Source organism: Notechis scutatus, chromosome 5, assembly GCF_049901735.1.
Source record: "Notechis scutatus isolate UNSWTSFEM ecotype Mainland chromosome 5, rNotScu1.2, whole genome shotgun sequence".
NCBI classification, from domain to species: Eukaryota; Metazoa; Chordata; class Lepidosauria; order Squamata; family Elapidae; genus Notechis; species Notechis scutatus.
In genome coordinates, this window is record NC_142013.1 from 101,497,384 (window position 1) to 101,524,940 (window position 27,557).

Sequence of the window (27,557 nt, forward strand, 5' to 3'; positions counted from 1 at the left end):
AAATAGAAGTAGATAGATTATAAAAGGGAAATAAAAGTTCCTATTTACAGTTACTAATTAGGAAAGCTATTTCACCAATAGGTCATTCATTAAACACTTATGTAGCTGATTATATGAAGGCTTGTTCTTTATAAATAAGTTGACTAAAACTTAAACTCGTTGTTCATTGGATTGTTATCTGGACAGTCAGAAAAAAAACGGGTCATTGTGTGTAAATGTCTCTTCCCTCCCCCCAATATATCTTGTAATCCCCTCCTGCTTTCTACCTAGGTTTTTCAGATAGGTGCAGCTAGAGCAGGCAAGACACACACATCCCTGATCAACAACCAGGAAATAATTAGAAACACACACAAATCACTTCCAACCAAACACTGAAGCGCATCGGGTTGTTTTGGAATACACAAGAGACCCAATGAATTTAAAGTTATCAGCAAAACTTTACTGGTTACAAGTTACATTTGCTCTTTCTCATACACAAACACAAACTTTTCATCTTACCTCCCCAAAGGGATTCTTTTTTTTTTTTTTTTACAAGATTCCTGACTTTTGTCCTCTCTACTTATGTCCCTGCATCACCTTTTATCTCCCTTCACTTTCTCCGTCATAGGTGGACCTGGAAACTGAAGATGTCTGGTAGAGTGTGCACTCTTATATACGGCAGGGGTGGGCAGTAAATATGGCTGGCTGGCTGGCTCAGGGATTCTGGGAGTTGAAGTCCGCAGATCATAAAGGTCGTAATGAGGCCATAGTTGCTCATCCCTGCGGTAGTTGATTCCCTGGGTAAACTCTGAAGTTGTTTTTCTTATCATCCCCATTAGCACTTCTGCAAAGAAGTGTGAATTGTTTTGGACTGAGGGAAGAAGACAAAGCATGAAAGTCTCCAAGGTGACTTCCTAGGAACTTAAGCCATTCAAATAACGGTCTGGTTATTAACGAAATAATCTCATTGGACTGAGTCCATTATGGTATCCGACGTATTGCTTTTGACTTATCCTGCTTATGTGGCTTTTAAGTTATGGGTGGTTATGGCTCATCTTTGTGCAGCTTGATTAGAATTGAACCAATTGTGATTTATGAAAACCACAGTGAAACTATTGTTAAAAGTGAAAGAACCTAAGTGATGTTTTCCTCTTTGTTCTGTATTTGCTTGCCCGTTCTTGTGAACTGACACTGCCAGGAGATAATGATTTTCAGAACTATTGCAGCCTACATTTTGCCAGAACACTTAATCTAGGTTGGAGGACTGAAATTTTACAGCCGAAGTTTAGCAGTGGTAAGCAAATGTAGAAGAGCATGCAAGCAGCTTTTGAAGGATTTCAATGATGCTTGAAGCAAATGTCAGCTTAGTCCGGCTAGAGTCAGAAATTTAAGGTTGTGCTGCTTCGATTTTCATTAGTATAAAAGGAGAGGAGAGAGCGAATCTCTGGGAAACTTTCAAAATTGCTGTTACAGTGACTGAACTCCAGTAGATCAAGCCGTATCTGTTTTCTGATCTGGTCTACTTTGAAGATTTAACATGAAGGAGATGATAAAAACCAAGTTCTAGAAAATATTTTTCACAGGTCCAACTAACCTAATCTCAAATGGATAAAGGAGGAGCTGTTGGTGGGGTAGCAGGGAGGAGAGGGAACAACAGAATATACGATTGCTTACACAAAAACATCAATATTTGGCCCCTTTATCTTCTCCTTATAGAGACAAGGGACCAATATTACTTCTTACATGGAAAACAGAACCCATATTTGCATAGTTATCACTAATATGTACAAAAATGATATAGACATGTACACACTGATAAGGTTAAAATTACAACTTGTTCCACTTCACAGCAATATACTGGGAGTGGAAAAATCTACTCATTTCCTCTCCTTCGCAATTTTACTTCTGTTGTCATCAAGAAAAGACCCAGACTTCTCAGAAAAAGCTTGCCTCTGAAGCCAAAATACATATAGACCTAAGCACTGAACATAAATTTATTAGTGGGAGGGTCCTGAAAGTGCATGATTTTCCTTAGCTGTTTATGTTCACTTATTTTTCAAGATTGTTCTAAACTTCATTACAAAGCTGTACCTTCTGACATGAATGGCACATTAGGATTTATTGATTTTGTAGCTATACATTTTATACCTGAAAAGTCATGTGCCCTTAATTCTACTTATTCCATCAAACATTCTGCTCTATAAGTCACTTTAAAAATTTCTCCTTTAGTAATAATAATTATTACATTTCATTTCAACCACTGCATAGTCCAGACCCAGCGGGGAAATAAAGAGAAACAAAAGAAGCAACCTGAAGAGAGAGAAAAGGGGGGAAATGCCCTTAAAAAAATCAAGAAATTGAAAATTCGTGTCATTTCTGAAAAATTGTGATTATTTTTTAAAGTTTTCAAAAACATACAGAAAAGCACAAATATAGAAATTATAATTTACATGTAGTTACATGTCCACAAACCTCAATTTAAGTAAGATCAATACAAAGGTGAAGACAGAATTAAATGTTTATTGTAAGAGATAATCTGTAAGTAAAAGCATAACTTTTTGTATCATGGCCAGAACAATTTTATATAGCCAGAAGTCTTCAAAAATTTGTAATGTTTGATGCCAACATGGTTAACTTTCTTCTCCAACTGTTTGCAAGTTAACTATGGTACCAATTTGGTTTTTCCATTTGACTGGACTGAATTTTAATTTGCAAAGAACAATTTTATGAGTGGGCTATTTAAGATGGATGCTGCTTCAATCTCCAATACAGATGGGAAGTCTGGATGAAGAACTCAGGTTTATGCATCAAGGCCCTGCCTGTAGTTATGATAAAGCAACTAAAAGGCATGTTGGTCCATTCACTTGTAGAAATGGATGAAAGTCATGAAAACTAAAGATTAGGTTTAAATATTTGTGTATTGTCACTATTGTATTAAATGCATTTTAAATTTAATCCAGTCTGTAAAATTTAGTTTAAATAAACATGTTAAAATCTATCCTTAAAATATCCTAAAACCAAGTCCATTGCCTTTTACTAACGTTCATAAGAGACGTAATGGCTGGAAATATCCAATCATTATAAATTTAACATACACCATGCGTTCTTGTGACAAATTACTATTTATGTTGCTTCTTGCAAAGAAAACATACTGTCTTAGCCTTAGCAATTTTTGTTTTCTTAATAGTTTGCTTTGCTTTCTGAGAAATTGAATATATTTCTCTTAAAATAAATTCATTCCCACACTGAGGATTCAGAAATCCAACAATATTACAGTACTGCATGATTCATAGACTTAAAAAAAAGTAGCCAAAGCTATTATACAAAAAAAATGTGATTTCAATTTCAGGGATGCAAAGTTGATATGAATGCAAATTTGCATTTTTAATTGCTTAAAGGAAGATACAAAATGGTCTCTTCTCACTGTTCACATTCCTGTTGTGGTTTTTGTTGCTCCTTTTTCTCCTGCTGCACATATAAACCTAAAAGTAACACAAAATGATGTATTTTTCTCTGCATATGGGCAATAACTGTAGTCTTTCATATAATGCCTGCATCTTTTGCTAACTAGGATATATTTCATTTAATATGAAATCATAGTATAGAAGAGAATGTTAATTATTCTTTGCCAGTGCATTGCTCCAATAACTGCTTCAAACTGAAGCAAAATTATGCTTATGAAATTGCAAAAAAAAAAAAAGTCCAAAGGTAAAAGTGTTCAGTTCATTTTGTTTACAAAAGAGGTGTAGAAAGGTTTTTTAAATGTAAAAACTGGAAGCCTTTATTCAAAAATCCAAAGAAAATAAAATAAAAATCAGAAAACAAATTATGCCTAGGAGGGAGTGGGAAGGAAGGAAGAACAAATACCAAAGAATTCAAGGAAAAATACATAGGAACTCTTAAAAAGAAAAAAAAATGTTTTCATTCAAACCAGGAATGGGCATTTGTTCTCCAAGTCTTAGCACTTTTTTTTTTTTTAAAAAAATGCTTAAATAATAAAGACTATCAATTGCAAACCTTATGCATACAATGGATACAAGTTGATACAGAATTCAGGGAGGCAACACGTATTTCCCCTAAATGTTATATGAAAATGTAAGAGTGCAAGAATTCAAATTACAAAATAAAGGTGCATTTTCCCACTCCCAAAAATACAGAGTGACTGGCAGGAAACAAAAGATGAAGCTTATTACAACCATATGAGAGGTTACCTCTCTCCATAGCAGAGTGCTTAGTCCCAGAGATGCTTAAGGAAGGCATAAATACGTTTATTCTTGCTGCCTAGATATATATATATCTGTTAACTCAAGATAAGCATCATTGTTGTGAATATGACTATCTCGAGCGCTAAACTGCTTACATTTCTGCAATCAGGAAAAAAAGAAAGAAAAAGAACCTATTGGGAACTAACTCGCCTTCGTTGGCATGAAAAACAGAACAACCTTTCTAAAAGCTGGCTTATTATTAAAATCCCTTATGTGAAGGCCTTCTTGTAGCCTAACAATAATGTAAAGTGATATTCCATGTTGAAAAACCACACTGTCCTTTCAACTGCGCCGTGTTGCAGATCTGCTTTACTGTGAATATTCCCTTTGCCAAAAGAACACTGGCTGGAATGCATAGAGAAGATGCATTCCTAGTCTTTAATTGCACATTATGACTGTAGGCAGATGGGGGAATAGTGAGACAAGAGATATGCTTAGCAAGAAAAAGGCAGAATCAGGTTAGCAACTTCCTTATGCTAAACCTTAATGAGATGATAAATGCAAGAGCGAATTTAGATTTTCTTTTTTTTTCCCCTCCCATGGAAATGGGATCCAAATTCACCCTTCAGTCACACACTTAGAATATGCCCTTGTTCAGATCCACACATTAATTCTTTTCGCATTATAGATGTAAAGCTTTCTTGTGGGGAGGCTTATGCTAATCAAATCATCCAGCTGAATTAGCCATGTGCAGTTCAATTGATGAGAAGAAGCTTTTAATTTGCATACTTCTTTTTTTTTTCCACCCCCAAATATCTGTAACCTGAACAGCTACTAGTCTGATGGGGCTACAGCCCATGTTTCTCTGTCAAAGCAAAATTGCATTAAATAATGTGGAAAGAGCTAAAGAACACAACTCCTTCTCAAACTGACAACTAATCTTGTGACTCTATTTGTATTTCTTCTCTGGTTTCCTGCAATTATGTAAGATGGTAGCAGGGCAGCAACAATCCTTATTCTCTTAAGCTAAGAATATCAAACCAAATGTATGAAGCTGTAAGATATCGGCAGCTTAATGCTTTCTTCATGAAATCAGCTCCTCCCGGATTTCAAAATGGCAGTGATTTAAAAACTCCATTATACGTTACGCCATTATATTGCCAACATCTATGAAGAGGGTAATTTTACACAATTAAACCACGACCAAAAAAAAAAAAAAAAAAGTACTGGGACAATCTTGTTCAGCCCTCAGTTAAAAAAAAAAGCTTTTCAACACATATTTATGGAGATACAAATTGTATGATTAAAAATGTTCTAATGTGCATAATCAGATGAATGTAATATACATCCCAGCAGAGTCCCGAGAAGTTGGTACAAGTTGCCTGCGTCCCCCCTCAAAAAAATCATTAGACCAACATAATGGATAGTACATAATACTGTGAAGAACAGTTACCCCTTTAAAATATTCCAGATTCAAACATGATTTTAGTTAAGTCTTACTGTATTCAGCTGCTTAGCAGACTATATGCATGGATTTTATTTTTTTAAAGTTCTTGCTGATTAGCACATATATATATTGTATATGTATACATGTGCAAGACAAAAGGCAATGCTTAATATAAATATTGACTAGAATGAACAGAACCAGCACTTAAAGCTTGAACCATTCTGTCATTCACTAAGCTGCAAAAAGAATCCTGCTTCAGATACAGTAGTCATCTTTCCCTATTCGTCGGAAGGTAACTGGTGGGTTGGAAGTTCACATTTGATAAAGAGAAAGGAATGTCTGGTTGCTGCAGCCTGTGAATGAAAAAAAAGCAAGAGTTACATTTCAGCATACGTGAACTGGGCTGAGCGGGTGAACAAGAATCCATTCATCTTGTCATATCTTGCAATGAAAGATGCTACTTGATTACTCAAATGGTCAAGTACGTACAAAGAAGCTTTGGGAAATCAAGACTACTTCACTAAGTCTACAAATCATAGGCTTTTCATCCTCTTCTGTGAGTGTCAAAATAGTTTTTTTTTTAAATTTAAATCTCTTTGGAAATACCAACACTATCAAATGCTTGATCAATTGGTACCACTGTTAAGAGTTTTCAGCAGCAATTCAGCTGGAATATCCATCTATCAGGCATGCCGAATTTTGCAGACTTGAATTGAATTTGAATTGAATTGAATTCTTTATTAGCCAAGTGTGAAGGAATTTGTCTTCGGTGCAAATGCTCTCAGTGTACATAAAAGAAAAGATACATTCGTCAAGAATCATAAGATAAAACACTTAATAGTCATAGGATACAATAAGCAATCAAATCATACTAGGAAACAGTTTATATAAATTGTAAGGATACAAGCAACAAAATTACAGTCATACAGTCACAAGTGGGAGGGGACAGGTGATAAGGAGTGATGAGAAGATTAATAGTAATAGTAATGTAGATTTTGTAAATATTTGGACAGTGTTGGGGGAATTAGTTGTTTAGCAGAGTGATGGCGTTCAGGGGAAAAACTGTTCTTGTGTCTAGTTGTTCTGGTGTGCAGTGCTCTATAGAGTCGTTTTGAGGGTAGGAGTTGAAACAGTTTATGTCTGGGATGTGAGGGGTCTGTAATATTTTCACAGCCCTCTTTAAAAAAAAACATTTTTCCAAATTGCCACATAATTCCTCTGTCTAAACAAGTATCTAGTATCAAAATGCTAAATGTTCTCTCTTTAGGCATCTAGAATTATATGCATGCTTTAAAATTGTTTGTAATACATTTATGTTGCAATTTTCATTTTGATTTATAACATGAAGTACTCTGAAGGCGGTTGTCACAGAGCTGGCTATTACACTATTTAAAAATAAATTCACTGGAGTTAATTAATGTGAAGCCATAATAAATGAGAAGGCTACAACTATTTATCACCAAAGTCTTCTAAGCTAACAACTGATAGGAAAATGAATTGATTTTAAATATTGTTAACTGTTACACGTGGGAAATTTATCCATGGTTGTTCTCTGTCCCATCTTATATTTATAACTGTATCCATTTTAAGGTTTTCTGTGACCTTAACGAACTGCTCCTCATATCATTACAACTTCCAGCCTTTCCTTCATTCTCTCTTTTCCATAAAATATTTGGTTAATCTTCTCAGTTGTAACTAAGGCTTAAGGATGTGTAAAAGCATTTGCACCTTTCTTAACTTGCCTTCATTTTGCCTCTCTCTCGCTCTATTATAGGATTTAAACTCCTTGGGAGAATTCATTTAAGTTGCTTATTTAATTTGTTAAAACAGCATACATGTAAATGTCACCAAAGTTGTGATCACATCTGGGCAGAAACAAAATAATTCATAATGACTATTTTGATGTGAAATAAAAAACAGTGAACCACAGTCACTATGAGAACTATTAATAAACTGAGAATACTGTGCTTCAAATCTCACTTTGCCACAGAATTTCTAGCTGACATTTATTAAAGCTGTCTTCAACTTACAATGCATGTATCACCGATTGAAATAAGTGAATAATAATACTGGATTTGTATTACTGTATATGTGGCCTTATGTGTCAAGTGCTGTGAAATCTGTAAGAATATGTAAACGCTTTTATAATGATTAAATTAAACCCTTAAAATTATCCATCAATTAAAACTCATCACCTCCTTTGAGATTTAAGTGGAATACACTTTAAACTTTTCAGATATGAAAAGGGTATTTTAGGAGTCTGATCTAACCTCACTATGAAAATATGAAAGAGTGAATGCAGGTCTATGGATGAATCCAACAGAAAAAAATGCAAATTATATATAATACCAATTTTATTGTCCACAACAGCCATAATGAAATATTAAACTGTATAAGAGTTGATTAGAATATGCCTAGAATATAGGCAGATGTAATAAACTAAAAAGGACTATCACAGAAAAAAATATCAAAACTTAGTACTACTTGTGATGAATATTTGTAGAGATATTGGGGGGGGGGGAAGGGGGAAGTTATTGACAAATTAAGCTTGAAAAATCAAAGACAATGTTCATATTTTCTGGTGTTCGGCATGAAAACATTTCTTTCCCTCCATTGTTAGCTAATGTTTTTCCTTCAGATGCAATTTAAGTATTTACTTATAAAGAGGTGTAACATGGCTTACCTCTAATACAAGAAGAAAAATCTTGTTCTATGAGCTGCCGCCATACTTTCAGACATATTTCTAACTTTCAGGTAATTAACAAAACCTCGGAAAAATAGAAGGAGGCCTAAAACCAGAAACAGAGTATGAAATATTTAAAAACATTAATTATTCTGGCACCTGCAGTGCACGTTTGGCTCATACTTAAATGTGATCTACTAGAACAGTGGTGGCTAAACTTTTTGGGCTCCTGTGCCAAAAACTGTGCATGCGCTTGCGTGCCAGCACCCAGAAGGCAATGCGCACAGCCCCCCCCACCTCCTGCACATGCACGCATGATCCCACCACCACCTTACCTGCACTGTGCGCCACCCAGATGATTTTCGGGCCGTTTGAAGCTTTTCCGGCCTCCCAGAGGCTCAAGGGAAGCCTTTGGAGGCCAAAAAATTGAGCCTGTTTTGTCACTTCCTGTATTTCCGGAAATACAGGAAGTGACGAAACAGGCCTGTTTTTCGGCCTCCAATGGCTGCAGAGGCTTCCCTTGAGTCTCTGGGAGGCTGAAAATCAGCTGGGAGGTGCACGCATGCACAGTGCAGATAAGTTTGGCTGGGGCTCACGTGCCTGCACAAATGGCTCTGCATGCCACAGGTTCGCCATCATGGTACTAGAACAATGAGATCCCTTTTGCAGTTGCTAATATTGAGCCAGGTACCACCTATTCTATACCCGTGCGTTTGTTTTGTTTTGGGTTTTTTTTTTTTTTTGCCTATGTGTATTTTATTTTACGTTGAAATATTTAATTTCAGTAATAATTGCGATATGGAAATCAAATCACCAAAAGTCATAACTTTAGAATACTCAAGCATCTTACTGTGCTACAAAAATTCTGCTTATGGCATTGGTCTGTGACAGACTGCTAGATCCATTCTTGACATAGATAAATACTCTCACAAGGACACATGCACCCATTCATGATATATACACTATTTCTTAAATTTGCCTTTGGATTTTTATAGGGAGTTAAAATCAGAAAATTAAACCTTTCGATCAGCACTTACCAAGTACAAGAAATATCCACCAAAGCCAGTACTGTCCATTGAAATAGCCAGTAAAGTAATCTGAGAACTGATAAGGAAAAAAAAAAAAAGGCAAGATATACTGTGTTAAAGTTATCACTGTGATATATGAACATTACTGATGGAACACAGATGTATTTTGGATATACAGAAATGCTCAAAGGAAGTACAGTTAATGAATTGAGGAAAAGAAAAGAAAAAGTTCTAATACTATTATTAGAACAGTAGAGAAAACAGGCATTTTGCTATGTGTAGTTGCTAACAAAGAAATCTAAGCAGTTTGTGGAGAAATATTAATAGGTCTCTTTACCACTATAAGTTAGTTCACCGCTATAATAGTTCTACTGGTACATAAAATCCCTCTCAGTACCTGCCATCCAAAATAATAAAATAATATTTTTATTATTAAAACACAAAGTTTCCAAGATGCTAATCTGAGCACAATGTAAGGCAAGTATTAGAAGTACGTTGAAAACCCTGTTAACATGATGTACTTTAAATGGCTTGGTTTAAACTTTTAAAGTCGTAAATAAGCTTGGAATTTGGCTATCTAAATGACTACCTATTTGAATATGATTCGGTTTAGAGATTAAGGACCACAGATATGGCTTCATAAAAGTGTTCTTCCTTTCTGTGGTCTGCTTCCTGACCCCCTCCTATGCTGTGAACAATTAAAGAAAGTCCTTTTCAGAAGCTGGATTCGGTTCTTCTTCTTTTTGAGTATAGGGAAGGAGTAATTCTTTAGCCAAGATTTATTTTTAAGGTTGTATTAATTTAAAACATTTTTTTGCAAAAGAAATTTAAAATCAGATAAAAATGGTTGCTTCTGTTCTTTTGAGGTGGTATTGGTGAGTGGCAAACAAATGTATTTTGTATTTTCTAGCAATGCCCAATTAGTCTGGTACTTTAGTCAAAGATTAGGAAAATAGGGGGGGGGGGAAATCATAGAACAGTCTTCAACAATGGAATCTGTGGTTGATTTACTTGTTCATTTCCCGAGGCTTATAAATCAATTCAGGGTAAGGAACGGATTAATTTCCTCTTATTAGTCAATAACGCTGTTATTCCAAAACATTGGAAAACAGAAGTATTTCTTTCTTTAAATCAATTAATGTTAATAGTTTTTTCAGTATATGGAAAACAACTTTGGGATGAATATGAATGCAATAAAGAACTTTGAGATTCATTCAAATATACTTACTTTATACTTTAGCTAAATGAAAAAAATGGTAATATATTTGCATTTGCATTTTTCCTTAAAATGTATACAAGTACACATTTTCAACTTCATTTTCCTTTCTATTTGCTTAAAAATTATGGGGTTATCCTTAGTTTACACCCTATCCTTTTTGTTGTTTGCTTAGTAAACAACCATAAGTATAGTTTCTAACATGCATTTGTGAAACAGATGCAGTAGGAAAATGGACAAATACTCATTTTTAAAGGAGCCAGCATCACCATGATCATGTAACCCCTGGTCCTTCTTTTCACTAGACTAGATATACTCAATTCCTGCCCACATTCTTCATGTGTTTTAGCTTCCAGACCCCTATTCATCTTTGTTGCTCTTCTCTGAACTCAGACCTAACACAGAAAATCAATGAATTTCTTGGATCAATTGTTTTTACATATTATTCAAGGCAGCAAACATATCTACCTTCCTCTTCCTATTTTTCCCACAATAACAACCCTGTTAGGTAAGTTGGGCAAGAGTGAGTGACTTGCCCAAAGTCACTCAGCTGGCATTCATGGCTAAGGCAGGACTAGAACTCATGGTCTCCCACATTCTAGCCTGGTACCTTAACCACTACACCAAAGAGGCTTTCATTTAACACATAACTCAAAACTAATTTAATTCATAACAAGCCAAATCATATTCATATTTCAGTAAGGAAAAAAAGGCTTTAAATATAAATAAAAGTAAAAGCAGGAATTCTAAAATGCAAAAGTCCCAATAACACCACACAAAATAGCCATTTGAATTTGGTTGCAATATACAATAGAATTTAAAGTTTCCATATGTTGACTTTTTACTTTTTCTTCTTCTTGTGATATATCTGTCATCGGATGTTGGTGATCATGTTGGCAATTCTATTTTTATCAACAGCCACATGAAAAAGTTTTTACTTTTTACTAGCAGGGAATAATCTATCAACTTTATAATAGACTAAGAAATATACAATTAAAGGCTATAATGGTATTTAATTTAATATGCTTCCATATTGAAACTCACCCGGACAATAAGAATCCATTTGATCAAAGACAGTCCAAATCCACAGATTGCACCATATCTTCCAGCTATGGTGTTAGTTATACAGAATGATAAGCAAAATCCAATCCAGTTGAAAATGAATGCCACTAAAAAAAAACCACACACAAACACAATTTATTGTTAAAACTTGACTTAAATGGGAGAGCATTTGAGAATTTAAATATTTTTCCAAATGGAAGGCAGTTATTATCAGTTAAGCTACTTGGGATAGAGAATTGATATCAAGTGATAGAAAGGCAAATTATTAACCTTTCTAGATTTTGCCAGCGGAAAGCCAACGTGAAATCACAAAAATAATTTTAGAAAATGGTCCTTTGGTGTCCTTCTGTGAGATATTATATTTCAGATAAGAAATTGTAACAAAGATCTAGATGAGAACTGCAAGACTGAAGCTTCTTAATGAAGTTATCCTGGTGAGAGAGTGGAATCTGTCGATTAGGACATGGAAACCTGACCAAGAAGCCATTGTTTGATTGCAATCAGATTTCTGGTTTCAATGGCTGATGAAATATCACGAGTGGATGAGTTATGTTTGGATCCTGCCTGATGCCACTATATCATAGAAATATACTGTGGAAATCAGTGGAAAATATAGATTTCTGTTCATCCTTTCTGATTTTTACCACTGCTGAGAAAAAAAATCGAATCTCTATTGCTTACACCACCATTGGAACATCTGTTGCTATGACTTAACAATCACATTGTCTTCTAATGTGTTAGTATTTACCCAAATCTACAGAATTGGAAAATGTATAAAACAGGTATCTCAAGGATTGTCTATGCCACATTTGTTTATCTTTGTGTTAAGAACAATGTTTGACATCCTCTTTTGGGAGTTAGGCAGGTAGTGACTGGAGAAGCCTATAATGTACGTGGTTCTCTTGGTTCAGAGGATTTTCTACAGCTGAGTTTACTGCCTTAATATTGGCATTTCAATCTGGAATTTTAGACCTGTCTCGAGATGGCTTTGCAGTTGCCAAGGTTGGTGTTAATTTTTAAAATAGGCTTTTAGCAGGTCACTATGGAAATTTGAATTAAAATAAGAGCACTTTTTAAAAAATGTCGCTCATTGTTTTTGTATGCATAAATTATGTGGAACAATTGCTGTATTTTCATTCCTGGTAGAACATTGTTCAAAAAAGGTATCTAAAAAAAGACTCAAAGAGGTTATCTTAAATATTTCAGAAAGCATATTTTATGTAGTGCATTATGCATTAGGCCTTCTTTTAAGAGTCCATTTTTATCTTGTTAATCTATTTATAAGGTTTATTATTTCTCCAGGATATGTACCCAGTTAATTGCCATTTATAGGAATATTAATCAGCAAGAATATAATTTTCTTCCCATATTACTTTATCTTACCTATGATAAAACTGCTAGAAGTCTTAGAACTTTAAAGTTGTAATGAACACATTTGTCACAAGGTGGCAGTCACATACCACAAATGGACTGCAACCAGTTTCATTACAAATTATATTTCAAAGGCATGCATATAGAAATAAACTTTTTTTTCTCCATCAGCAAGAGATAACGTAAGGAACTTATGTGACAAACATATACAATTGGTCAATATATCGTTTTCAAATATTCTGCAATAGGGAAAAACTTAATTGAAATTATTAACTGAAAATATACATTTTCAGCATTTGCAGAAAAGACAGTCACATTTTCTGAAACCCACTGCCATATCCTACCAAGCACTTCTGCCTTCCTATCAGTAATGCACATATATCAGGGGCGTCAAACTCAAGGCCCATGGGCCGCATTTGGCCCACGGGGTGCTTAGATCTGGCCCGCAGGGCTGCCCTAGAAATAACGAAGGACCAGCCTGTGGTGCCTCTGCTAGCAAAAAGGGAGCTCAGGAGGGCCACGGCCTCTGTTTTTGCTGGCAAGAAGGTTGCAGGAGGCCGTACCCAGCCAGAAACGGAGCTCGCAAGCCTGTTTTTGCTGGCAAAGCAGACAGAGGCCACCACAGGTGTCCCCAACACGAGTGACATCAAGCTGGCCACCCCGCCAGGCCATGGCCCCACAGCCCCCCCAGGTTAAATACAACCCTGATGTGGCCCTCAATGAAATCGAGTTTGACACCCACCTCTGATATGCATGTATCCCTCAACATAGAAATATTATCCTTTAAATGAAAGTAACTTAAAGCAATAACAGAAAAATTACTGACTGAAAAAAGCCAACATAAAAATGCCATCATTCCCCACACGGAGTTGGTCTGCATCGCTGAAGTCATCTCTCGGGGGATATTCTTCTTCCTTTAAGAGGACAAAAAACACCTTTTAACAGAATGATAATCAGTTAAGATTTTGTAAATCACAACTTTTTTCAGCAGCGGGAATCTATGTATAAAATCAAGGATGCATTACCAAAGGGATGTATTTCGGTTATCCAGTTACATCAGACGTAAATTTGTCATGACCCTTCATTAAAATCAAATCAACAATACACCTTCAAAATGCATCTTATGTTGCATTTATCAATAGCAGCCATATGCCCCAGTTTTTAAGTTATATTCTAGAGTAAAAATGGTAGATAGAAACATAGAAAATGGACAGCAGAAAGAGACTGAGTAGTCCATTGAACCTGCCTTTTGAGGTTTTTTCCCCTAATTTATGTTTGTTTGTTTGTTTATTTATTTATTTATTTATTTATTTATTATTTATTTATTTATTTTTAAATGAGATTGCCTTTAGATGGCCTTTCTCTACCTCTCCTTGACTAACCTAAAATTAGCAGCAGGTGAAATTCATGTGCTTGCCTGTTAGAACATTTTACCTTATTTTGGCAGAACCTGGATCAGGCCTGAATACAGGATCAGGCCTGAGTATACTGTAGTCATTGAATTGGAGACTGGTAAAAATACCAGTTCTATTTCCAGAATGATGTGTGATTCTCTGCAAGTGAGTATCTTTCATTAAGTGTACAGTTTGTTTTCTTGGGATACTCCCCTCAGGAACATTATGTTGTAGGGAATAAAAGATTCCCCAGATTTCCTCTTCCAGTGGTAAGCCAGCCACTAGACTTTTAAAAACAACACACTTTAACTGTTCTCATTCTGTGACTTGAAACCTTTTCTTTTCTTTTATATGTGAAAGCAGGAAGGAATGACTAATCCATAGTATAATCATGAGTTTCATGTACTCCATTCAAAAAAGGCAAGTATATTTTTATAAGGTGCAACATCTGGCTGCCATTTATAGCACGTGTGCTATTTAGTTTTTAGTTCGTTTTGTTTTGTTTTGACCTAATGCATGCCCATTGGCAGAATATTTCACTAGACACATTCAATTAACATTTTTTCCATAATGTTTAATGGAAAGCAAGTAAGAATGTAAGAATAGCTATCCTTTCTATTCAGACGGAAAAGTTTGTATTACTTAATACCTGACGTGTATATATTGGCCAAACAATGTATCCAATGATAGGCTAAGATCATTCTTAAGGATACAAAGGAAAAGACACTAGGCCCACAAGGTTATTGATTACTGAAAATACATTTATAAGGCAAACCAATAATGAACTAACCATGAAGCCCAAATGTTTTTATCTACATGTTGGCCACACTGGGGCCATGCAAAAGATCCATATGGGAAGGATGTGATACTTCAGAATTTCATAACATTGATAAATTACAAAATACAGTAAGTATACAAGTGATACTGCACTAACACTTTACATCCCCCAGTCCTGAGACGTGCAACACATGGCCATCCAAACATGCAACAACAACAGTAAAACTATCACAACATTCAATCCACAAAAGTACTGAAAGCATTCTAAAATTAATACTTTGCTGATATTCAAACGCCAGAGGGTGCTAACATCCTTAAAACAAATTACATGAAGTCATCTAGGCAGGCCCCCTTATATTTGTTTTGGCTCTCCCCCTCCCCCTGTATAAATTGTATAAAGCAGTTTATCTGCATGCAATTTCAAAGAACTAAAATTCACAGCACAACACGGAAGCTGCAACTCTTCCCAAATAATCTCTGTTTTTCATTTTGAAATACAAATATGCAGATGTACACTCAGCAGAATTATGCAAGCTAATTTAGAAAGCATGCACTTTATCCTTTGAAACAAGGTAAGCTGCTATGCTATTTTAAGTTTTTTTAAAAAAATTCCAGTCAGTGTATGCCTATTTTTTAAGTGGAGTTATTCTTAAACAACAGGTTTATTTCTTAAAAAAGACTTTCAACAAGCGGAAGAATGATACTTTAAAGTATATTTAATTCATGTATCCCTTTCTACACTCGCCAAATATTGAAACAAGCAAAGATTTGAAGATTTCAACTTGCTACCTCATCATTAAAAGTTATTTGCCAAAATAAGCAAATAAACAGGTTATTTCCTTTTTAAATATTGATAACCTTAGAATCCCTGAAATTATGTTTGAACATACAGGGGGTCATGAAATCTGGATTAGAGTACTATCACTTTAAGTTGAGATAGTCAAAATTATATGCCAACAAATGTTAATTCTTATACAGAAAAAAATAGAATGATTTTGCTGGGGTATGTTTTTAATTAATTATTTTTAATAGTAGTCACAGAATAAGTTAAAGCACTGAATTCTCCAATTATTGAAAATCGTATCAAGTCACATCTTGATATGTGACCCTTTAAATCTGCTGATTCTAATTACATGAGAAATGTATGAATAATTCACAGGTATTATTCCAGGTACATGAGAGAATGAGAAAGGAGTGGTGCGGTGGCCTAAAGGTGGAGCTCTCGCCTCACAATCAGGAGACTGTGAGTTCAATCCTAGGTAGAGGCAGATATTTCTCTCTCTGGGCACACTGAGAACATATCTGTAGAAGAAAAACTCCGCATTGGCGACAGGAAGGGCATCTGGCCATTAAAACACTCTACTTGCTCTATTCAGTTGCCCAGACTCCACCCTGCAAGGGATTATGGGGTCATTAAATGAAGATGATGATATGAGAGAATGAGATATACACATCCGAACTCAGATATCCTAGGATATATTATGACTGAAATTAAATAACCAGTCATCATCATGAAAGCTATCAACAGTTTTAACTATTTTTATATGTAGTTTAATTGGGTTACGCTATTTTTCCTTGAATATTCCAGTGAGCAGAATCCAAGACAAACAAATATTTGATACATTAAGCTAACATGTTTCAGAATGGTAGAATCTGATCCCTTACTCTGGTAAACAACTAGTAAGTTATTCACATAAACAACAACAAAATTGATTTATTCATTGATTCAATTCGTTTTTCAAATTGCCTCCTGCTAGAAAATTAATTGTATTGGAAACTTTATTTGCTTTTAGAAATAGTTTTTTCCCATACACACAATTTCACCCAGAGCTCATTTGCTTCCTGTACTGGAAACAGGATCCAAACTCTTAAAACTTAAAAGCTGTCTAATCGGTATTAGGTGCAACACAAATGAATACTAGGACTATTTAGTTCTTTCAGTTGGAACTCCAAGAGGCAGCTCAAGCATCATGTAACATCTGTGGGAAACTTCTTAAAGCACCTGGGTCCTTCCCAAGAATCACTGTGTACAGTGAATTGACCAACAACAGTTTGTTTAGTGAACTGTTCAAAGTTACAAGGGCAATGAAAAAAAGTGACTTAAGACTGTTTTTCACACTTAACAACCATTGCAAGCATCCCCATGGTCACCTGCTCAAACTTCGGGTGCTTGGCAACTAGCATGTATTTATGACGGTTGCAGTGTCCATATTTTTGGGAGGATCAAATTCAAAGCGAAGCGTATATAATAAATACACGAGTGCCTCAGAGCAGTCTGGAATATGGATGACCTACCATAACTCATTCACGGTGTCTGGCCTTTTAAGCAAAACGCCTCTATAATTATTCTCCATAATTATCAGAGCTAAATATCCTTACAGAAAAAAATTCTTAAAATGAAGATGGAGATGAAGCCAGAGATTTTTCTTCTGTAGTAGAAAAAGACTTTGGAACTTTGGTTTTATATATGTTGACGGCAGCAAGACTACCGTATGCACAAACAAATGGAAGGACACTTCCAATTCCCACCATGGACAAATGGCTAGATAATTTGATGGCGTTGGCAGAGATGGCTAAATTGACTGTTTTGATCAAAGAAAAGAATATAAGTACTTTTGTTGTTCCATGGAAACTTCTGGACTTTGTGCTTAAAGTGGGGGGGGGGGGCGGAATGAAACTTTGATCTTGGGTTTTACGGATTAGACTGGTTTGTTTGTTTTTACACAAATGTCTAGTTTATAAAATTTTGGAAAAGTAAAAAGTTGAGGTTCGATGTTAATGCTTTATTCTATTGCAACAGAGGGAGTTAGAAGTCAATGCTTTTTCTTTTTTCCTTTTCTTCCTCCCCTCATCATTTTTCTTTCCCCCTTTCCTCCTCATTGTATCCTCTTATTTGTATTTTATTCTGTAATATTTTTTTAAAAAGAGCTAAATATCCTTATGAACAAAAATTAACCCATGCATAATGAGTTGAAATATGCCCTATTTTTTATTTTATTTATTTATTCAATTTGTGTCCATCTCTAACCAGAGAGTCGGGGTGGCAAACAATCATAAAAACAATTAAAACAGTCAAAAACACAATGCAAAAAAGAAACCAAATGCAAATAGCAGCCAAGAGATATTATAATCCATCAGTGTCCTGTTTTCATTTTATTGGAACTATATTCTTACTGCATGCAATAGGATACTTCCAAACAGAAATGAAAGTATTGTAATTAATTTGAAAGGGAAATTTTATTTAGAAAAGGAAAATATTTTTTTATAAATGACTGCTTGCCATAAATAAACTTCACTGCAAAATCTAAACTTCACAGAATGGAACCATACCTCTGGTGGACTCAGGAATATTTCATCAAACAGACTCCTAGACTCCCTAAAATGGCCGTGCTAAGCATGTAAAGAAAATAAGACAGAAGAACTAAACGTGTGTTAAATCATTCTGTACAAGTCAAAATGTTAAAATTCTATCTCCGCAAATTATTTTTTAAATATATTTTTAAATAAAATTTAAGATACAACGAAGTTAAAACCAAGGACACAGAAACCCAGTAATTCCAAGTTTGGGGGGCATTAATGATAAATTATTCCTATTAAACACATACAGTGAATTTTGATCAACTATTTGTAGCTGACTCATTGCATCATGTAAGAGCATTACATGAAATATTAGCAAATTAGCATTGCATGAAATATATTTTAAAAAACTTCTTACTGCTCTCCATACAAGATTATACTGTATTATTACATGCTTTCTTGGATTGCCTGGACAGTATACAATGTACAATATCATAAAAATATTATTGTTAACACAATATAGCAATAGCACTTAGACTTATATACCACTTTACAGTACTTTACAGCCCTCTCTAAGAGGTTTACAGAGTCAGCATATATGCCCCCAACAATTTGGGTTCTCATTTTACCCACCTTGGAAGGATAGAAGGCTGAGTCAACCTTGAGCCTGGTGGGATTTGAACTGCCAAATTGTAGGCAGCTGGCAGTCAGTAGAAGCAGCCTGCAGTACTGCACTCTACCACTGCGTCACAGAGGCTCCTTGCACAGCATTTACAGATTAGAACCTGTCACAGATTAAATAAAAGGGGCTAACCTGTGCTACTTCTTCTATTACCTGCCTAGGAAGTTGATGTAGCATAATAACTAGGTGGCACTTTAACTTGTGACATTATCAGATTAAAAACAACCCATCGATCAGAAATTGGGGGAGGAAAAACTGCCACTGCTGCTTGTCAAGGTCTGAAAAAAGCCACTGCACTGACCTGAATTTCTAAATACAAGGTAGCCCCCGACTTACAACAGTTCGTTTAGTGAAAGTTCAAAGTTACAACGGCACTAAAAAACAGGGACTTATGATTGTTTTTGACACTTAGGACCATTGCAACAGTCCCACTGTCATGTGGTCAAAATTCAGATGCTTGGCAACTGGCATGTATTTGCACTGTCCAAGGGTCAATCCCCTTTTGAGACCTTCCAACTAAACAAAAAGAATGGGGAAGCCCAGGTTCACTTAACCACCATCTTACTCGCCTAACAACTTCAGTGATTCATGGACTAGATGACCTATAAGGTCCCTTCCAACTCTGATTATCTGTAATCTGATTAAAAGACCTCCACACTTAAATAAGAAATATGTATCCTTTAAAAAAAAACACTATGCAAACGTATAGAAGAACTGGGAAAAGCACTTAATACGGTGCATATAAAACGCAGACTTATGCAGTGTAGGTTCCAAAGTACGCCGATTACGTAGCACAAACTGCTTACTCACTCTTTGGGCTGCTGCTTCTGCTGCCACCGCTGCCATTGCCGCAGCTTTGGCCTTCTCCACCTCATCGTAAGTGGGAAGAGAGGTAGCTACGCTGTAGGGAGGCGGCACTGGGTAAAATTCGTTGGGTGATTCCATTTCTGTAAAAGAACAATGAGACTCTTCTGGGTGGGAACAAACAAGCAGGGGCTAAATCCAGATACTGTAAGACAAAGCTGCTGTTAATCCAACATGGTTCTCTGCCAGTCCTTGTCTCTAGAACAGGGGTGTCAAACTCAAGGCCCAGGGGCCGGATCCAGGCAGAGGTGGTTATTCAGCAGGTTCTGACCAGTTCTGGAGAACCAGTAGCGGAAATTTTGAGTAGTTCGGAGAACCAGCAAATGCCACCTCTGGCTGGCCCCGTCCTCATCTATTCTCTGCCTCCCGAGTCCCAGCTGATTGGCTGGGTCTTCTTTGGTTGCCCTTCACAGGAGAATGGAGCTGGAAAGCAGGTTAGTGGGGTGGGGAGGGAATGGGATTTTGCAGTATCCTTCCTCCAGGAGTTGGGAGGGAATGGGGATTTTGCAGTAGCCTTCTCCTGCCACGCCCACCACACTATGCCCACAGAACTGGTAGTAAAAAAATTTTGAATCCCACCACCGGATCCAGTCCACGAGGTACTCAGATCTGGCCCACAGGGCTGCCTTGGAAACAGCGAAGGACCAGCCCACGGTGCTTCTGCCAGTGAAAATGGGCTCCGAGCTCAGTTTTCACTGGCAGAAGGTTGCAGGAGGCCATGGCAGCTGAAAATGGAGCTCGGGAGCCTGTTTTTGCTGGCAGAACGCTCGGGCCACCACAGGTACCCCCGGCCACGCCCCAGGTCAAACACAACCCTGATGCGGCCCTCAATGAAATCGAGCTTGACACCCCTGCTCTAGAGGAAGCTTGGATGGGTGGACAGGGTGTAGTTGTGCTGGGGGTGTTTGTACCATGCTTGATTTGTTTTGTAGCAGCTGGCATGTGACTGCACCTGCTTCTTTTTCTCCGTCCTGGTTGTGTTTCCTGTTTTGTTAATAGCTCGTTTTGTTGTTTGATTTTTCTGGCCATTAACTGAATAAATAAATAAATAAATAAATAAATAAATTTCAAATTCAAATTTCTCTAATGGAAGCAACTCTACGGCCTGGGGTTGTCCCAGATTAACAACTAGTTCTCAATGGGACAATTGGAGGTTACGCCTAAAGAAATCCTGCCTAGCTACGCTTGATGCATGTTACCGTCCTATCTGGGAAAGCCAGGAAGGTTTTGTGACGGTAATTCACACTTTCATCATAACCAGCTGTAGTACTGTAAGGCGCTTCACTTTCCCTTTAAAGGCCAGTTTGAAACAAATGTTAAATCAGTGGAGTGGCCCACGTTACCTGGCACTAAATTCTACAGGCACAATACATCTATGCCACGAGTGTCAAACTCGCAGCGTCAAGTTAATGTCACGTGACGTGTCAAGATTGTTTTTTCCCTTCGTGGAGCTGGACTGGGCATGGCCTGTGCGTGACGCATCCAGCCCGCGCGGGCTGCCAGTTTGACACCCCTGATCTATGCTGTATGCCTTGCAGTGGGTGACAATAGATTTCTGTGTGCAGTTTAAAGTTCGACGTAGCAGAGTGTGGCGATACCTTCAGAACTATCCCCTTCAGCTAGAATCAACCAATCTATTATGACTATCTGGGAAACATTGTGTGTAATTCTCCAGTAATATAAAACAGGTAGTGGGAGGGCAGAGAGAGGAGGCATTATCATGCTGCCCAGATTATGGAACAGGTATATTTGCTCCCGTGCTGTTGGTTTTCTGGATGGAGGTCAAAATGGATCTCACTTGGAAAGTTTAACTTTGATCATAGGAATGTTTCATGTTGTTCCATTAGAGTTTTGATTATTTCAATTTATGTATTACATTTTTTATTATTATAAGAATGGCTTTATTGCTTAATATGCACTGGTGAGTCATATAATCTAGATTAATTTGCTTTTATTTGCCAAATTATGTTTGTTTAATTGTACTAATCCTGGGTAGCGTGCTATGTTTTCTTCTGTTTACTCTCAGAAATTGCAATTCCCATTTTCTACCCTATAAGAAACTCATGACCTTTTCAAAAATGGTATGTACCCATTTGCACCACTTAAAAGCAAGAAAACACACTTCCTTTCTATGCAATTAGTCTTAATTAAATAGCAATAATTAATTAAATAGCAATAGCACTTAGACTTATATATCGCTTCACAGTGCTTTTACAGCCCTCTGTAAATGGTTTACAGAGTCAGCATATTGCCCCCAACAATCTGGGCTCTCATTTTACCAACCTCAGAAGGATGGAAGGCTGAGTCAACCTTGAGCCAGTCAAGATCAAACTCCTGGCACTGAACAGTGAGTTGGCCTGCAAAACTGCATTCTAACCACTGCGCCACCACGGCTCTTTATAAGACAGAAGAAATGGTTGTGGAACTTCAGTGTTCAGGCACACTAGCCAACAGTGTGTTCTACAACCAGGCCATGTTTGTTGGGTACTTTCCATGATTCTAGAGAAACCGACAGTCAGCAGAAGTAGCCTGCAGTACTGCATTCTAACCACTGCGCCACTGCAGCTCTAAATCAATTAAATCAAAGATTCTTTTAAAAAAATCATTTGATTATCATATGGGGAGTATAATCCATGTTTAATCAACATCAATTAAACAAAACACGCTACTCTCATCATGCATAGAGAGGAAGGCACGATTAGACAAATTAATTGTGTGAATATCCAATTTAGCCTGTTTGGCAGTGATATGTGAAACAAAATCATTTGACTTCTGCACGAAAGAACTGAGCAAAGCATCTTTAAGCGGGTCAGCAGAAGCAGGCACAGGAGTGCTGGTGGCACCATTTCAGCATTGCTAAAAATATACCTGGGGTGGTTATATAACCATGAAAAAAGGCAGTACCTGTTGGTGCAGCTGCTTCTGTAGCGATGGTACAATAAGGTGGAGGGGAAGTATCCACCTCAGGTAAAGGTGCCTCTGTTGGACAGGCTGGTGCAGTTTCCGTAGAAGTGGACGGTTGTTCGGCTGTAGATTCTGCAGGATCATCTTCATTATGAAGCTTTAAAGAAAAAATAAGCGGAATTAAATATTATGCACTCCAATGTGACATTGGACTAGATAAGGTCTACTTAAGTGCTTGTGCTAGAAGTAAACAAGAGAGTAATACTTTATCTTTCAAGCACTCAGGCATGTATAGTAGAACAGGGTTATAGGGGTGTTTCTTCCTCTTGAGTTCTGTGTTGCTTTCATCTCAACTATGATGGAGATCAAAAGCATTACGACTGATAGTTTTTCTTCCAGCCCTTCCATATTCATTACATTGTATGTTTTCTTCCTGATATTAATAGAGCTTTCAGCAATTGTATACTGGGATGTTGCACAATGAAACGAAGGAAGTATTTCAAAAACGATTTCTCCATTTAGCATCTAACTCTCTTCTTGCAACTGATTTTTGAATCTGATTACAGCTCACTGGTAAAACATGGTTTCCCTTGAAAATATTATTGCTCACATACTTCCTTCCGGTAATTATGGCAGCAGTTGCTATGAAAAAGAACAGCAGGGTAAAATTGTCTGAAAAACAACTCCTGGTGCTATCAAAGCAGTGCAAAATATATATACAAACCTGGTGATCTTAACCATCAATTTTAACTTGGTAGCACAAGGAAACAACAGCCGATGACTTAATAGCTGACCATCAAAACCCCAATCAACCAAATAAGATGCCACATCCAAGCAGGCACCACATAAATATGATGCATAGAACAACCCCAAACCCACGTTCTGAGGATGGGTTCCAACACAAGTCCGAAAGCTCAGAAGACTAAACCACTGTTCCCAATGACTGGCCTAGATTGGACCCTTTAACAGTTGTTTTTAACTTCAGAATTGCCTAAGATATTGGTCAGAAAGATTCAAAGTAAAAAGAGATGAGAAAATTAAAACAAAAAAAACCTATTTCGTTATCTGTACCCTAACATCTCACCTGTGCCCTAACAATCATAGGTAACCAAGAATAGGCAACAGTGTAGGTTGCCAAGGAATTTTTTTAAAAAAAAGAATTTCACAGTCTGATCTAGAGCCCCCGTGATACAATCAGTACATAAAGACACAACACAAAGTAGGCAATATAGACTTTCAACATGTAAACAAGATATTCGTATGTCTGAATGCTCCTTCATCACTCACCATGTGTGTGTTCATGAAATTACAGACAGAGAAAAGGATGGCATTGCAGTCAACACTATGATAGCATCTAGAATAATAAGAAATTCGATATTTTTAAAAACGGCAATTACACTTGCCATCTGGAAAGCTCTGCAGACTTGTAGCTTAAATGTATTATCCTTTATCCCTAGAATAGTAAAAAAACAATTTTCCTTTTTCTGTGTTCCACTTTTCAGCTAGATGTAAAATCCAACTTTATTTCCATTTGGTTTTCTCCCCTCAAGGCTAAATATAACTGGATACCTCAATCTCTCCTCATAGGATGTAATGTCTAGTCTCATTTCACTGGACAACAATAATTTTGTGTCAGGCATTACAATAGGTGTCCTAAGCAAGTTTTTTTTGTGTGGAATTCAAGCATGAAAACAGATCTATTTCTATCACATTTAGGTTTTTTTTATGACTCCACCTTTGTTATTCTGTTCAATTAGTGATATTACAGTTGTATATTTTAATTTTAGTACCGTATTTTAGTACTTTGTAATTGTAACAATCACTGAGCAAAATCTAATTTATTACTGCTCTCTGGCATAGTTAACAACAAGACAAAGGCAAAAGGCATGACAGCAAGAACAGAACAGCCCACTACACACTGAGTCATGTTTGAACACGTCTATACATGAGTCCAGTCCCTTCTGGACAGCAGTTCTTGGTCAGTCTGGTGTCAGAGCTCACAACTGATTGTAAAAGTATCATGTATCCCATGGCCATAAAATTCTGGAAATAATCCCGATACATTCTGTTATTTGCATGGTGAGTTGACATTTAAAATCTCAGAAATAAAACTTCATCCCACTTATCAAAAAATGCTATGAAGTTTATCTGGGTTGTGAAGTCGATGATGAAGAAGGCAAGAAAATAAGGATCTCGTATTTGCTGTATGACATTGTGTTGGACTTCCAACAGGGTGGGGTTAAAGGGTTTGCAGGCACTATTTGGTGTTTGCCATTCCTATTATTTGGAGGGAGCCAAAAGACCACTCATCAGTGAGGGAAGTCACCCCCTCCCAGAAGAATGAAATATTTTAGGAAATATTAACAAGGGCAGAGTATATTTCCCCTAAAAGAGAAATAGAAATCTTAAGGGAGACAGAAACTCAGCTCCAACTCCCTGCCCGCAGCAGATATTTGATGCCCATTAAGAAGGACTGGGCCAGCCTATCTGTAAAACAAAAGACCTTCCGCTCCAGGGTGATGGGATTAAGACATGACCCTGTAATAGGATTAGCCCTTTACCATCTAGCAGCAGAGCTCATCACATGGTACAACAAGCCCCTTCACTGAATCACCCAGCAAGCTTCAACCAAGCCTGGGACTCAGATAGCCTACAAAGTTAGTTGGGACCCCTGCAATAGAATATATGCTCTTGCCACAGGAACAGGAAGCTCAAGGGCAAGGCCCAAAAGAGGGTATAAATAACCCTCCCTCTCCAGTCCATGTGGTCAGCTGCACCAGGACCATGTTCTTGATGGTTCTGCTTCATTACACCATCTTTCCAATCAGCCTCCAGGTTTCCAGTGTCTTTCTCCCTACTTGGAACTGAACCAGATGGATATTTCTTCCAACATCAGATTGTTATTGTTTCTGCCTAACAAGCACAATGATCATTAGTTTAACAAATTTTTCTTCCAAGATGATGAAGTGGTGTTTTGTAAAGAAGTTAACTCGATGAAGCATTAAATGAAGCTGGAAAGCATTAAATGAGGCTGCATGGAAATCATTCAAAAATGTCTGCAAAAATTCTTTCCGGAAAATCATCAGGAAGAAAACTATTGCAAAATAACGAGTGATCTCCTAAAGTTTTACCAAGCTACATGTTACTCTTGGGCCCTCACTTGGATTTTTACCTGAAAGCTTGGTGCAGTCACTGATGAGACAGTGAGCAATTTCAGGTGGAGTCTCCAGTATATTGACTGACTACTGCTGGGCCCTTAGAAAAGATGTTCCTGAAATCAAGTAATGCTTCTATTTAGGTAACACTGGTGTGCTTTAATTAACTTGTAAATATAGGCTATTGTAAATATAGGCTATTGTCAAGTCAAGCTGTGTGTCATGCAATCTTGTTTGATGAAAAAGTTATAGAAATATATTCAAATTCTATCTAAAAATTGTAAGATAAATAATTTTGCTCATCTGACTTTTTTTGGGCGGGGGAGATTCCCCATGTTTCCATTCTTGCTAAATTTTACATAATCAGTTGTAAGTAGGACAGAATAGAGCTGAAAGGGACATTGGAGGTCTTCTAGTCCACCTCCCTATACCATTTCGGACAAGTGGCTGTCCAATCTCTTTTTAAAACCTCCAGTGATGAAGCATCCACGATTTTTGAAGACAAGTATCATGCTTCTTTTTAGCATGAGCTGAAATTATGCAAACACACAAGGATCCAGCAACTTCTTGCAAGCAAGCAATATATAGCAATATATATAGCATCAGATGATACGAACACAATACAGAAGCCTGATGATGGCAGATGAGATTCTGCTGAAACGTTGCTACAACTTTAAAAGCACAACTATAATGACGTGGGAAAATACCCGAACAAAGCTGAATACCATACATATATATATATGTACACACACACACACACACACACATATACATATACATATACATATACATACATACATACATACATACATACATACATATATATATATATATATATATATATATACACACTGTACATAATATAAGCAACCACTGAGAACTATTTATAAGATTTCTTTGTTTCTTTGTTTTATAAGATTTCTTTCCCCCATCTATTCTATGCAAAGAACTAAAAGTTATTTTCTTTTGGATGGACACACATTTTCTCTCCATTCCTGGTTTGGTAACAACCTCAAAATTTTAACCCAACATTGCTGCTACTTCTACTTTACCAAGTGAGACTTTCCTAATTGTAAATATGAAATTAAGACCGGATATTGCTCTTGCTTCTGCTTTAATTTTGTGAAGAAAAGCTGACAGCCAAACAATAACTTACTGAAGAAATCAGATTTGGCAGATTTTGGATAATTAAAACATCACAACACTACCATTTATTATCCACTTGGACTATCTGCAAGCTTGTTTTACAATGCTTAAATTGTTATCTTTTCAAAGTTGGGTGATTGATGTTAGATATATGGAAAGCATTTAAAACAGGTACTTTATCTTTCATTGTTTAGAAGGTTCCGCTGTTTCCAAAAATGTCTCTGTGCCTAATTTTGCTTTGTCTGTTATATTTTATATAAAATGCTCAAATCACACTCACTGATTCGGCACACTTGCCAATATAAATTAGAATAATTTGCAGAGTACTATTTATACAGTCACATCCA

General features: G+C 36.6%; 1 protein-coding gene and 1 long non-coding RNA gene across 3 annotated transcripts in view; one reads left to right on the plus strand and one right to left on the minus strand.

The window, feature by feature from the left end:
- Nucleotides 1–2,349: 2,349 nt before the first annotated feature.
- Nucleotides 2,350–27,557, minus strand: part of NDFIP2 (Nedd4 family interacting protein 2) — a 39,216-nt gene continuing 14,008 nt past the window's right edge. The window contains exons 2-9 of one of the 2 annotated variants that reach the window (XM_026681323.2): nucleotides 22,910–23,066; nucleotides 19,952–20,088; nucleotides 18,493–18,552; nucleotides 13,818–13,905; nucleotides 11,603–11,727; nucleotides 9,352–9,418; nucleotides 8,315–8,420; nucleotides 2,350–5,984 (exon numbers count right to left, since the gene is read on the minus strand). In XM_026681323.2, coding sequence (XP_026537108.1) covers nucleotides 8,317–8,420; nucleotides 9,352–9,418; nucleotides 11,603–11,727; nucleotides 13,818–13,905; nucleotides 18,493–18,552; nucleotides 19,952–20,088; nucleotides 22,910–23,066 — 738 coding nt within the window. In that variant the 3' untranslated portion in view covers nucleotides 2,350–5,984; nucleotides 8,315–8,316. The remainder of the gene's footprint in view (nucleotides 5,985–8,314; nucleotides 8,421–9,351; nucleotides 9,419–11,602; nucleotides 11,728–13,817; nucleotides 13,906–18,492; nucleotides 18,553–19,951; nucleotides 20,089–22,909; nucleotides 23,067–27,557) is intronic. The other variant, XM_026681324.2, reaches the window with a different exon arrangement.
- LOC148130595 (uncharacterized) lies at nucleotides 15,597–25,271 on the plus strand. The gene is made up of 3 exons (XR_015749929.1): nucleotides 15,597–15,734; nucleotides 22,032–22,086; nucleotides 24,770–25,271. It is a non-coding gene; the product is annotated as an uncharacterized LOC148130595 (long non-coding RNA).